Genomic DNA, 15,246 nt, shown 5'->3' on the forward strand with positions numbered 1-15,246 from the left:
TTGAAGCCGGTAGTCTCCAGTCCTCTGTCCCCTCCAGCTCCAGAACCTCCCCCTCCGCTGATCATTGACGACCGTCCTGCCTACACCGTCCGGCAGTTACTGGAGTGCGTTGTCGCGGCTTCCACTACCTGGTGGACTGGGGGGGCTACAGCCCAGGGCGCAGCTGGGTCTCCTGCCAGCTGATCCTGGATCCCGCTCTCGTCCGGGACTTCCATCGGGGCAATCCTGGCAAGCCTGGAGGGTCACCAGGAGGCGCCCGTAGAGGGGGGGTCCTGTCATGATCACGGCGAGGGCCTCTCTCTCCCCTCCTGCTTCCACACCCTTATATGGGCAGCATCCGACCCCAGCATTCCCACACTGCCAGACGGACATCAATCAGCGCGGCTGTGAGGGATTCCCTCATCAGCAGGCCCTATATCAACCCACGGATCCTGTCGTCCCTCGTCGCAGTGTTATCCTATCAACCTAGGTACGAGGACGTACTCACTCTTGCTGCTCTGTCGTTGTTTGCCTGCCTTGCTCTAAACTCTATGCCCAGGACCATCACTCCCGGTTCGCGCAGTCTCCTGATACGCCGCCTGCTCGGACGTCGCTGGGAATCTCAAGCGAGCGCCCCTGCTCGCCCAAAGCCGCACATTTCTGCATATACATTGTTGTCCTGTCTGCTTACTACCCAAGGAATTAAAGCAAACCTAAAACGCTCCATTTTCTCTCTCCCTGTGTGTTCTGCTATTGGGCTCAGCCACCGCTGCCGTAACACAATTAAAATTCTACCAGATTTGGACGAAACATGAAAGGTCAGATTTTAGTTGAAACCTAAGAACTATACTTACCGATGTGAAACAGGAGAAGAGACCCCCCCCAGTTCAGATGCTAGCATGCCCATTTTATTTAGTTTTATTTAACTTTATTTCATTGGATTTTGTGTTTTATTATTTAAAAAAAAAATTACTTGTACTTCCTTTTTATCCCTCTTTCTTAATTAAAAAAAAAAAAAAAAACCTTGGGACAAAGGAAAATAACCAAAGAACACTCTACACTCCAAACGAGGAAACGTTTGATGAACATTAATCATACATTTTAAGGAAATGAAGGGAAAAAGGGACATTAAAGGGGTTGTATACATTTCTTTGTTGAAAATGAGTTTAAAATGACGTTGTTTCTATGTTGTTGTTTTTTTATCCACTTTTTCTCCTTTATTTTTCTTACGTTGCTAGACTATGCCTCCCACTGGTCGGCTGTAGTGAGGATAGAAGCCTTGCATCATGTGTCCCCTCCGGTACACGAGGAGGCAGCCTGTCGCATCTTTTCACCGCAGCAGCTCGAACTCTCAGTGGCGGGGCTGATCTCTGACGACGAGAAGGCCTACCGGGAGGAGGTTGAGGTACTGGAACGCCGGTGCCAGGACAACAGCCTGCTCCTGAACATTGGTAAAACCAAGGAGCTGATCATGGATTTTAGGAGAACACAGCGGGGGGGGGGGGGGACACACCACTGAGGATAAACGGGGCTACCTTGGACAGGGTGAGCAGCTTCAAGTACCTGGGGCTCCACATCTCAGAGGACCTGACATGGACAACACACATAGACTCAGTCGTAAAGAAGGCGAAGCAGCGCCTCTACCACCTGAGACAGTTAAGGAAGTTCAGAGTATTGGGGAAGATACTCCAGTCCTTCTGCTCCGGAGCTGTAGAGAGCATCTTGACTGGAAACATCACTGCCTGGTATGGAAACAGCACGGCACAGGACAAGAAGGCCCTACAGAGTGGTACGCTCAGCGGAGCGTACTACAGGTATTGCACTACCACCCCTGCAGGTCTTATATAACAAAAGGTGCAAATCCAGAGCCTGCAGAATAATGAAAGACCCTCACCACCCCAACAACAGCCTGTTCAAGCTGCTGCGGTCAGGCAAACGCCTGCAAACACCAGCAACTAGGACAGAGAGACTTCGGCTCAGCTTCTTCCCCTAGGCCATCAGTCTTGAACACTGAACTCTCCACACACAAGCACACATGAGCACACAGACAACACACACACACTGTACACGCTCACACACTAGCAGTCACTTTAACATGAACACACACACACATATGCTGCACACGCTCACGCTATGGTCACTTTACACAATGAAAGGTCACTTTAAAAACAAGAACAGGAGTGGTTCTTGTATAGTAAATAGATGGATAGCAAGCTAGCATAAGGACACATAGTATAATTGTAGATTGTATAGTATAGCATTGTATAGTAGTGTACATAAGACCCAGTGCCCCATCCGTAGCTAACAGTGTATTGCACTATCACAGGACCTAGCATGTCTTACCATGCTTATGAAAAACTCATGTACATATACCTATGTCTTTACTCTATGACTTGTATTATTGCACAAATGTCACATTCTCATCCCTTGGATTCTTATTATTGTATTTATTACTGTACTATGCACAATCGTTGCGGGCAAGACCCCCCGCATTTCACTGTATACTTGTATGCCATGACAAATAAAACTCTTGACTTGACTTGACTTGACTTGAGGAGTAACGCGTGGGAGGCTCACGCTGCCCCCGCTACTTCCTGTTTCCGCCGCACCGGCGTCACCCAACCGACCTGTGGGAGTCGCTGTCCACAACGTCCAATCCCCACCCACCGGCTTTCCCACCCCCGCTACTTCCTGTTTACGCCGCACCGGCGTCACTCAACCGACCTGTAGGAGTCGCTGTCCACAACGTCCAATCCCCACCCACCGGCTTTCCCACCGTCTAACACTGCCAATTGTGTTAGTATGACGGCCGGCCAAGACGGTAGCAACGCCGAGAGCTGGGCTCGATACCAGTGTCTCCTGCGTTAGTGGCGAGCGCCTTGCCCACTGCGCCACTCAGCCACGCCTACCTTGTTTCTATGTTGAAATATCTCCAATTGTCCCAATGGCTTCGACGGGGTCAGTTTGGTAGCTGTTTGGGTAGTGATCGTAGCCGCCATGCATCCTGGGTCAGTATGGCCACTGAGTTGGGTGTGATCAGTCCTGAGAAACGTCTCTTTCGATTTTCACCTCATCTGCCCCTCCCTCTCCTTGCACTTCTGAAGGCAGGTCTTACACAGGCTGCTCTCAGGGACCAGGTACATATCCTCTACTGTTTCCGACCTCTCCCCCTGGTTGGACAGAGGGTTGCGGGTAATGTTGAGCTTAATGATGTCACCCAGAGCCGTCACCCAATCGGGCAGCTCGGTGAGAAGATTATCAAACAGACCCAGCTCCTGGATGCTGGTCAGACCCGCCATAGTTTGAGGCAGGGCGTCTAGCCGGTTCAGCCCCAGGTTCAGAGTCCTCAGGAGGCTGAGGGAGCCCAGCGTGGAGGGCAAACCCGCCGAGGTCAGGCGGTTGTTGGAGAGGTTGAGGTGGGTCAACGCCTCCAACTGGCCGATGGACTCGGGCACGGCCTCCAGCTGGTTGCTATGGAGATCCAGCTTGCTGAGCCCGACGAGATTCCCGATGTCGTACGGGAGACTCTGGATCATGTTGCAGCTGAGGTCCAGCTCGTTCACGTCGGTTAACTTGAGGAGACACTTGGGGAAGTTGGTGAGGCGCATTTTGCTGAGGACCAGCCTGTGTCTCCCGTCCGCTGTGACCCTCACTGCATTCTTAGCCATCTTCAGAGTCAATTTGGGCCCCCTGGCTAACTTCCCCTTGGCCATGGTGCTGCGGCACAGAGGAACACACACACACACACACACACACACACACACACACACACACACACACACACACACACACACACACACACACACACACACACACACACACACACACACACACACACACACACACACACACACACACACACACACACACACACACACACACACACACACACACACACACACACACACACACACACACACACACACACACACACAGGGCAGCTTTAGTTAAACATTTCCCTTCAGCCTTGCGCTTGTGAGGATCGAGAGAGTGATTTTCAATCATTTATCTAATCTACGCTACAACACAGTAATACAGCACATAAAATAGGCCTGTGAGTGAGTGACGTGTCGTGTCGTGTCGTGTCTTGTCTTGTCTTGTCTTGTCTTGTCTTGTCTTGTCTTGTCTTGTCTTGTCTTGTCTTGTCTTGTCTTGTCTGCACTCCTGTCAGCTCACCCAGTGTAGCCTGTGTGGGTATTTAAGAGCACGGCTCCCTAATTAAGGCTAATACTGGGAAACAATCTCTCAGCGGCAAGGAGTAATGCGTGGGAGGCTCACGCTGCCCCCGTTGCTTCCTGATTCTGCTGTACAGGCGCACCAACCGACCTGTAGGAGTCGCTGTCCACAACGTCCGATCCCCACCCACCAGCTTTCCCACCCCTAACACTGCCAATTGTGTTAGTATGAACGACCAGCCAAGCTGGTAGCAACGCCAAGAGCTGGGCTCGAGCCCAGCATCTCCTGCGTTGGTGGCGAGCGCCTTGCCCACTGCGCCACTTGGCCGCCCCTTATTTTTTATTTTTTATCCACGACATCAAGTTGTCTTTTTTGTCTGGTCCTGTTTCCCTATCCTGTTGTTATAGTGTTAATATGTATGGTAAGGCTGTCCCCGAAGCCTGTTTTTGGGATTCAAACTTCGTCAGGGTTCTTAAAAATAAAAAATTTAAATAAAAACAAAGATTCACATTTTCTTTTTTAGAAATTATTTTATTATTATAATTTTTTTATATCCTCAAACTAAATCCTCAATTTGAATAGTGATTAATCTGATAAAAAATGAGTATTTTTTCTTAAATCTTTTTGATCCACTTTTTTCTCTCATCCCAATTTTCATATCATCCAATTCAACCCTCCCCTGTCTTTGAATGCTGTTTCATGCCTCCCACAAGCCGGCTGCAATGTGGACTAAGTCATACATAGCACGAGTCCCCTCCGATACTCGAGGTAACAGCAGTCGTATCTTTCCACCTGCGCGGCTCGATCTTTCAGCGTCAGGGGTCTGGGCTTTGGAGGGGCCCCGCCCCCGTCGCTTCCTGATTCTACTGCGCAGGCGCACCAACCGACCTGTAGGAGTCGCTGTCCACAACGCCCGATCCCCACCCATCAGTTTCCCTCCCCCTAATACTGCCAATGTGTATTAGTGCGGACGACCAGCTAAACTGAAAGCAATGTGGAGCGCTGGGCTCGAACAGGGAGGTGAACCTGTTCGAGCCCAGTCTCCAGTATTCGTGGTGAGCACCTTGCCCACTGCACCACATAGCCGCCCGTCTTTTTTCTTTTATTAAATCAAATTTCCAGCCCCCTGTCAACTGTCAAATGATGTCAACTGTCAACCTGAATTAACATTCAGTATTCAATATTGTCTGATTAAATATTAACATTCAGTATTCAAGTAGAACAGCTAGCTAGCCGTTGTGGACACTCACCTTTCCACAGCAAACCGGTAGGCAAGGCACTGTGGTATATTTTCAACATAGATCATAACGGCATAGCTCAAATCAATCTAATGTGTAATAGTCTTATAGAAACAGTCAAAGTGGAACAATTGGCAATCAAATATAGTTTAAACCTGATTTGACTAGGGTGACTTAGCTCATAGAGTGTGTGTGTTTACAAAGACCTTGTGCTCACTCCAGGAGGTCATTTGCATATAGTGGCAGCTGAAGTAACAATAGAGAGAGGTTGTTAAACGGGTTCGGTGGCTAATCAGGAAGATAACCTACTTCCCCTTAGGGGGTTGTAGAACAAAGGCTCGCCACCTGAGTGGGGGACAGGAAGCCCAAGCTAAACACATATGTTCCTATGAACATATGTGGCCACCTGGTTTGCTAATAACTAAGTACATCTTCAAAGGTCTGGTAACCCATTTAGATTAGTTTGATATGAAATACAATTAGGCCTGTTTACATTGTGGTAATAATTCTGAAGTCATACTAAACTGTGTAAAATCATATGATTAATGAAACTGTATAAAAGCATATTATTAATGAACGCTAGAGTATAAACTTAAATCCACTACAGAATAAGATTAGTTTTCACTTAAGGTGAAAATAGGCTTAATGATAAGAAATGTGTTTTAAGTAGGATATCTCTGGGTTCATGTAATTAATGGTAATTCAAATATAGATATTATGAAATGAATAAATGCAAATATTAGGTTGTAATTGATGGTTATTCTCTGAGCTTAAACAAAGTAAGGGGGGGGTTGGCCTATTAAGCCAAACCCCTATTTTCAAATCCAAACTTAGCAGGCCTGGCATTGGAGGAAAGAAGCTGATGATGTCATCACACAGGGACGCTGGGCCTTGGGATATAATGGGAGGTTGGGATGGTGAGGGGGACTCTGAAACCCAACTCACCAGGAGGAACCACACCCATCTACACACGACGCGGGCAGGTCAGCAGGACAACAAAGGACATCGCTTTTGGAGGGAAAAACAGAACTATACTTTGTTCACTAGCCAAGAGAACAAAGCCATCAACGACTTATCAACTCTACTGTAATATTAGTCTGGTTGTGATCAAGACGGCATAGTGTCTTTTATCACAACTATAGCATTCTTTACTTTTAATTGAAACAGATCTTTTTTTGTATAACTTTGTGGATTTAATAAACCACTCCGTTTGAAATAACTACCCTCTTCCTTCCTGATTCCTGCCTGCACCGCTGAGCGTCATAAGTATTTCCCAGGGCTTTAAAGTTTTTGAATCACAACGCAGAGCAGATCAGCGCCGGTTCTGGTACAGAGCAGAACCGTTTAGCTTGGGAATATACTACAGCACCTTGGTTGAGAAATGCAGGCTTCAATCTATGTTGTTTAGTCCAGTGTTTCTCAACTGGTGGGTCGCGACCCAAAAGTGGGTCATGGGGCCATTTTGAGTGGGTCGCGGATGTGTGAAAACATTTATAAATAAATAAAATAAAAAAATTAAAATAAAAAAAAATTGTTTCACTTCCTATCTTTGTGAAAGTGGCTTCTCAGCTCTGGTCCAGCTGAAGACAAAGCAGAGAAACAGATTGGACATTGAGCATGACCTCAGAGTTGCTTTGTCTACCATCACCCCAGACTTTGAGACTCTTGTCAGGAGCAAACAACATCCCCAGTTATCCCATTAGTTCCCTGGGATGTTAAGCTAAGAAGTCTGCTAAGAAGCAGATATATTATTTATTATTATTATTTTATTTCATTATGTTTTTAGCCCTAGTTGCACTTTTGTTGCACTTTTTTGTGTTTATTTCATGTTTTTAACAGTGCATGAAAGATTGCGTATTACTGCAAAAAAAAGAATATTGAAATAAATCATAGTGGTTAAAAAATTTGGGTCGCGACTTAATGACTTGGGTCCCGAGGCTAGACCAGTTGAGAACCACTGTCTGTTCAGTACTGTTCCAAGATGCACAATGAGATCTTCTGAGAGAATTGTTGAATAGATACACAAATGTTCTAGAATGTTTGATTATGACATCATACTGTGACATCATACTGTGACATCACAAATGTTCTAGAATGTCCTATTATGACATCATACTGTGACATCACAACGGAACATGTTTGAGGTCCATTTGAATAATATAAATAATATGTATGGTAAGGCTGTCCCCGAAGCCTGTTTTTGGGATTCAAACTTCGTCAGGGTTCTTCGAACAGACGTTCGAACCTTTGTTTTTAATAAAAAGAATAAAAAAAAGAAAAAGAAATGAAGGTCAGGTCTGGGCGCTTGCTCAGCGGGGGCAGGACTTGATGAAGGCAGCGTGACCTCCCACGCGTTACGCTTCACCAATGAGAGCCCTCGCTGCCAGGTGAGAAGAGAGCCACTGGCTGTCGCCGCACGTGTCGGAGGAAGCATGCGGATACTTCAGGGTTCCCTTGTACCGACCAGTAGGAGAACATGCGCACAACAACCAGGTAGGGGAGGGGGGGAATTGGCACAACGACTAAATTGGGATGGGGAGAAAAACAGAGAAAAATCTGAAAAAAAAAAAAAAAAAAAAAAAGAATCCTCAATTTGAATAAAGTGATTCAAACTTCGTCAGGGTTTTTCGAACGGACGTTCAAACCTTCGTTTTTATTTAAACAATTTTCTCCCATCCCAATGTTAGTCGTTATGCCAATTCCCAATCCCCTTCCTGGTCGCTGCGCACTTACTCCCCACCGTCGGTCTGGGAGAGTGGAGGCTATCACGTGCTTCCTCCGACACACGTCTAGCCAATCAACCGCTTCTTTTCACCTGGCAGCGCGGACTCTCACTGAGAGGGTGTAACGTGTGGAAGGATCACACCAACCCCCTTAGATCCTATCCGCGCTGAGCAGGCGCACCGACCGAACTGTAGGAGTCGCTGTTTACAACGACCCGGACCCACCCCGCCAGCTTTCCCACCCTCTAATACAGCCAATTGTATTAGTGTGAACGGCCAGCCAAGCTGGTGACAACGCCGGAGCTGTGAGCTGGATTCGAACAGGCAAATCCAGCGTCTCCGGTGTTGGTGACAAACGCAATCTTAATTAAACATTTTTAATTAAAAAAAAAAATATTCACATGTTCTTTTTTAGAAATTCTATTTTTTTTTATATCCTCAACTAAATCCTCAATTTGAATAAAGTGATTAATCTGATTAAATTAGTCTTTTTTCTTTTATTAAATAAACTTTCCAGCCCCCTGTCAACTGTCAAATGATGTCAACTGTCAACCTGAATTAACATTCAGTATTCAATATTGTCTGATTCAATATTAACATTCAGTATTCAAGTGACATCACAGGAAACAACGGACTTCACAGCGGAGCATCGCCCTCCTCCAGCCTGGTGGACGTATTGCACACGCATGCAATACACATATAGGTATTATAACCCCCCCCCCTTCTTTTGCAATAGTTCCAATTCTCGTTTTTTTTTCTTCTTCTTGTTTAAACTTAGCCATGTTCTTATAAGGTTTAAGTGAATTTACTCTACGTTTTGAGGCATTTTTTCTTTTTTTTGGGAGTGTGGCAAGCAGCCACTGAGAGAATAATCTACTTATGGTAGGTTTGAGGGTTTTAGGCCCTATGGTAATATACATAGGGTTGTTATGGTTGATATGCTCGGTCAGGGGATACCGGATAAGTATTTTGAAGGGGGGGAGGGGGGTGGGAATGGGGGATTGTGTGTTTTTTTGTTTTTCTTTTCAGTCGACTGTTTTATGTTTGTTTTTATGCTCACACTCGGATCTCAACAGGACCTTAACAGATGGATATATATCTATTATGGTGTGCTACTCCAGACGAATTACACTCAGGCATACTGCAACCTGTTTAGACTATGGCTAATTTAAATATCTTGATTTGGAATACAGGGGGTCTTAATATTCATCATAAACGCACAAGCGTATTAATGCCCCTAATGTTTATGATGCTAACTTCTATGCTATACTCACTACAGCGATGCTGGATCTCCCTGAGTATTCATTTATAGTGGGTGCGGATTTTAATGCCACCTGGGATCCCTTGATTCCTTTTTCTCAGCAAGACACAAAACCTTTTCTAGAATAGATTATGTTTTTGCGTCCCCTAGACTATTTGATAGCTTTGATGTTGAAGTGGCGCTTTAACTCGACACTGCTGAAGAACAAGGAATTCAACCTGCAATTTAAAGAAAAAATCATTGAATTCCTGCAGTTTAATGCTGGATCGGTACAAGACCCCAGAATTTTATGGAACTCGTTTAAGGGTTTTATCAGGAGTAACACTACTCTCTTTGCCTCTAACCTCCGCAAGGAACGTCTCTCCAAATTGGTAGAACTGGAAGGGCTTCACTCCACGTTGTTCTCCTCTTTACAGCGCAACTACTCTGGTCGACTGGAGTTTCAAATTAAAATGTTGAAGAAGGAGATTAACTCCATCTTAAGACAACAATCTAAATTTCAAATGCACAGAACAAGACAACATTATTACTTTCATGGCTCTAAACCTAATAGTCACCTACTAGCTATGAAGATACGGGCCAGTGAACCATTTGCGGATAACCCTGCCATCAAGGACCAACAGGGGAAGGTTACCACCGACCCCAAAAAAATCAACAAGACTTTTCGTTCATTTTATTCCAACCTGTACGAGTCAGAAGTGATCTTCGATCATAATAAGCTGGAGGAATTTCTTGATCAAATTAACTTACCACAACTTTCAGAGGATGACGCTAAACGGTTATATGCACCTATTACACTAGAGGAACTTAGGGAGGCGATTGCTGACTTGCAAAGTGGTAAGGCCCCTGGCTGGGACGGTATTCCGCCCGAACTGTTCCTCTCATTCTGGGATGTACTTGGACCCCTATTACTTGATATGATTTTACACTCAATCAAAGGGGGAAACTTTTCCAGGGATGTCAATATGGCACTCATATCTGTCCTACTTAAGAAAGATAAGGACCCCACCGAATGCGGCAGCTATAGACCCTTAAGCCTCCTTGGAACCGATCTCAAGCTGTACGCTAAGGTGCTAGCCATCTGACTTCAAAAGCATATGACATCTCTAGTTCACCCAGATCACAGGCTTCATAAGAGGCCGCCTGATCACGGATAATATTAGACGGTTACTGCATGTGATAGATGCCAGCAAGGATGCTGCGACCCCTACGGCTGTCATATCCTTAGACGCGATGAAGGCCTTTGACAGATTAGAGTGGTCTTATTTATGGGCAGTAATTAAAAGGATGGGGTTAGGTGAAGGGTTCATCCATATGATCAAAGTGCTATATACAGGTCCATCGGCCATGATTTTAACAGGTAAACTCTGCTCGCCACTCTTCCTTGTATCGCGCTCGTCCAGACAGGGTTGTCCTCTTAGTCCCGGACTATTTGCTCTATCCCTCGAACCTTTAGCTCAGTACATAAAACAATCCCAGACCATATCACCGATCTCAATTAAGGGCACACAGCATCACATCAGCTTATATGCAGATGATGTAGTCTTCTTCATGCAGAACCCCGCCACCTCCCTACCTCATCTTCTCAAAGTAATAGATGATTTTGGCAGTCTATCGGGATTTAAGATCAACTGGCCAAAATCTGCTTTCCTTCCACTCAATGTGACTGCGAAGGCTACCATCCTCCCAGCAAATATACCCATGGTAGAACACTTTAAATGTCTTGGATTTGAAATATTCCCCACTATAGGCCAGACGGTGAAGTATAATTACTCCGGCTTGCGAGACAGGATCACAGATGACTTCAGCAGGTGGTCAAAATAAAAAAAAACTCATTACAGGCCCGAGCGTCAATAGTTAAGATGAATGTTTTGCCCAGAATTAACTTCATCAGCTCCATGTTGCCGTTTTTTAATAACAATTTACTCCTTATTGGCTTCGTCTCTGACTTTTATCGCCACTTACTTACGTCCTTATATAAGGTCCTTCCCCTAGACTCGGTTTGGAGGAAGGATATCCCAGAGCTGGAGGTAGATTTTGATTGGGATGCAGTCTGGGAAAATGTTCGGCTATCATCATGCAACCCAGATCACCAACAGATTAATTTTAACTTTGTTCATAGGACTTACCTGACCCCTAGACGATTGTACCTAATGGGTCTCAGACCTGACTCTCGATGCTCCTTGTGTTCAAACGGTGCTATTGGTACATATATGCATATGTATTGGGAATGCCCTCCTGTTAAAACTTTTTGGGAAAATGTTACCACTCAATTATCAGAGATTTTATCTCTGACCATACCAACACTGCCTTCTGTACTGTTGTTGAATGATGTTTCTCAGTTATCAACCTCTGTACATGTAAAGACTAATTTTGGCGGGTCTTACAGCTGCCAAAAAGTTGATAGCGTCACGCTGGATTCAACCGGATAAAATGTGCCCGAAGGTATGGATTCTCACCTATCTCGATGTGATTTATCTAGAGATATCTACTGCGAGAATTTTAGGTGTTAATGAAGCCAGAATCGCAGTCTGGGTAGCTGTGGTGGATAAGATAAAGGAACGCATATACATTTGGAGTTTTCTGTTGTCGAATGAAGTAGTGGATGTATAGCCCACGTTGGGGTCCTGGGGGGGGGGGGGGGGGGGAGCGAGCGAGTGTCCATGGTATTGTATTTATTATTTTTATGTCTTTTAGTCTATTTTCAGTCTGATTTAATTACTGGACTGTCATTATTGTTATTATTATTTCTGTTATTGTCCTGTGATTTATTGTTGATTATTACTGTTACTGTATTGTTTGTCTTGTTTCAAGTAAAAAAAGAGAAAATAAAAAACATTTGTTCAAAAAAAAAGGATTCAAGTAGAACAGTTAGCTAGCCGTTGTGGACACTCACCTTTCCACAGCAAAACGGTAGGCAAGGCACCTTGGTTAAGAAATGCAGGCTTCAATCTATGTTGTTTAGTCTATCTGTTCAGTACTGTTGCAAGATGCACAATGAGATCTGAGAGAATTGTTGAATAGATACACAAATGTTCTAGAACGTTTGATTATGACATCATACTGTGACATCACAAATGTTCTAGAATGTTCTATTATGACATCATACTGTGACATCATCACAACGGAACATGTTTGAGGACCATTTGAATAATATAAATAATATATGTATGTTAAGGCTGTCCCCGAAGCGTCTATATTAATCCCAGCCGAAGAGTGCAAGAGCGCTTCCGCATTCTTCGCCGCATGCGCATGAGGTCCTCGCTTAGTTCAGACGCCCCATTCAACACGGTTAATCACAAACTCGAAAATCCGTTAAGCTCCAGAGAGAGAGGCTGAAAACCCACAGTTCTTGCCCGACGGATGGGAGCCAAATCGCGTATCCGAGTTTTCTGATGAATAGCCCCAAAACATGGAGGTCGCGAACGGCGCCGGCTTCGCTGACCAGAGCTCTCTCAGATTCAAAGTTTTAATTGCAGCCTGAAACATACATGTTTCGGAACCAATGTGTAACTAGACAGTTACAATATAACATTTATATTAATTAACCCAGTTAATGCCTTAAGAGAAAGAGTCTGGTGGTCAATTACTACGGAAATGTCATGTCTTACTAATAATAACTAATTCCTTGGTCAATAGAAGTCTCTGTGATACTTTCTGAATATGATTTGGGAATGGGCAGGGTTATAATAGAAGAAAGACAGTGTAAACAATATAATTAACTCTGAATATAATAATGACGAAAAATAAACAGGATACACAACAAGGTGCACTACATATAACCTCATCTCATGCACCTTGTTGACGTGTATCCTGTTTATTTTTCGTCATTATTATATTCAGAGTTAATTATATTGTTTACACTGTCTTTCAAAGAGTTCTTCCAAGAGTTTGGATGGAGATGTGTCAGGAAGCTTTGTCTCAATGTTGTCTGTAAAGGTTTTTTTTTATCCAGAGTAACTTGGTGATCCTTTTCTGTGTTTTATTAAATAATGATTTTCAGATTTTGAGAAATGGTATTTTCATGGAGAACAGTGCAGCTGCAACAGATAGCACTTTAGTGATAATTTTCTGTAATCAATTTATTTTTTATTTTTTTAATTTTTTTATAAATCTCAAGGCCCCCCCTGTCATGCCTCTGCGCCCCCCCTGGGGGGCGCGCCCCCCACTTTGAGAAACACTGGTCTAGCCCATACAGTAGGTGTCAAACTCATGGCCCGCAGGCCAAATGTGGCCCGCCACGTCATTTGATGTGGCCCCCCAAGAGCTCAGGTAAAAAAATGTTTTTTTTTTTTTTTAAACATTCATCTTGGGTTAATAAATAGCGGCGTTAAAAGAATTGTGAGTTAATGCGTTAATAAAGCTTTAACTTTGACAGCCTTAGTTATTACACATTCTTACACATACATGTATGTTGAACATCTGAGGTATTGATGAAGTAACAAAGGAAAAAAGCGAAAAGCACTTCAGCACTCAGACATTCTTTGACAATTTTACAGCCCAAAATACAAAAAAGATCCAGGCGGAATAGGTAACAAAGGGTTGAAGAAATATTGTCTGAACTGTCAGATGCAAACTGGCTGTGTGACATAACCAAGCATCTCGCTTAATTGAATAAGAAGCTGCAGGACGCAAACAAGTCCCACCCAAAACTTGACCAATATAGTTGTGAACTGAGACAACCCTTATTTTGTTATTTTTGAGTACAGTTACAGTTGTGTGTTCATGCAGACACATAATAGCAATTTCATTACGAATTGAAAACGGGGGACCCTGATGTAAACAAGTCGAAAGTCTTTCTCTGGTCTGCATCCCCTTAACACTTGTGTGTATTGAGCTGTACTGTACTGTACCCATTCTGCAATCTGTTAATTAAAGTTAATTAAACTATCTTCCATTAGTTGGATGTATGGCCTCTGCAAGGTTGTGTGCAGCCAGTTGTTTTTGTAACATCTGCTACATCTGTCCCACGTGTTCTTTGCAGCTCACAGTTGTTAGTTCTGCCCCTCTTGACTGTGACAAAAAGGTTTTGAACAAACTTAATGTCATAGCTTGTATTTGATGATATTCTTCTTTGTTATTTAGTTGAATGGTTTGATCATTGATTGATGGAGTAATATGGGGTTCTGATAAACTAATATTATTTGTTAAAATAACATAAGCTAACATATATTTTTACATCTATGCAAAATGTATAACTTGAATAAGTAATAAATACAGAAACAACATGTTTAACAATATGTAAATGAGTAGCTACATTTATTTTACATTACATTAACATTTATATGGTCTTTGGCCCTTTGAGGGCAACCATAATGCTGATGTGGCCCTCTGTGAAAATGAGTTTGACACCCCTGGTCTAGCCTGTACCCCCCAGACATGCTGTTGGCCCCGTCAAAACAGTATCCTATCAGCCTCTCCATGGGCAGGTCGAGGCGTAAAATAATGTATTTTATACACAAAAACAGCGTCTCGGCTGTTGTGTCTGGGCCGGGCATTGTAAAAACCCCAAAAGAAGTTCTGAGCTTCCAAGTTGTCATCGGCAAACTGTATATTACACAAGAATTGTTCTTTTCCAGTGACATCAGTGGTTCCGTCAGCGCTCAAGCCAAAGAATGGGCTTTTGGATGCTTTGCCTCTAATTTGTCGCTGAATATCATGGGCAAACAGCTGTAAGATTTAGTTTTGGATGTTGTTGGACATCCAGTTGTCTCTCTTTTGGAGCCAATTCTTCAACTCGGGATCAGACTCGGTGCGCACTCTTTCCATCATCAGCTGCCATAACACCCCATCCCTATTTGCATCACCCCTCAGTGGAAGCCCCTGGCGCCCGAGGGGGGGTATAGGGGAACAGACTCAGTTAACTCTT

At 44.0% G+C, this 15,246-nt stretch overlaps 1 protein-coding gene across 1 annotated transcript; it reads right to left on the bottom strand.

Annotated features, from left to right (window-relative positions):
- Nucleotides 1–2,938: 2,938 nt before the first annotated feature.
- Nucleotides 2,939–3,692, bottom strand: LOC311245394 (leucine-rich repeat-containing protein 18-like; the record flags this gene model as incomplete). The annotated part of the gene is made up of 2 exons (XM_084335237.1): nucleotides 2,939–3,034; nucleotides 3,132–3,692. The coding sequence occupies 2 exons, from the start codon at nucleotides 3,690–3,692 to the stop codon at nucleotides 2,939–2,941; spliced, it is 657 nt and encodes a 218-aa protein (XP_084191363.1).
- Nucleotides 3,693–15,246: the final 11,554 nt, after the last annotated feature.

This window comes from Notolepis coatsorum (genome assembly GCF_963971535.1).
Source record: "Notolepis coatsorum genome assembly, chromosome: 18".
In the NCBI taxonomy this organism is placed as follows: domain Eukaryota; kingdom Metazoa; phylum Chordata; class Actinopteri; order Aulopiformes; family Paralepididae; genus Notolepis; species Notolepis coatsorum.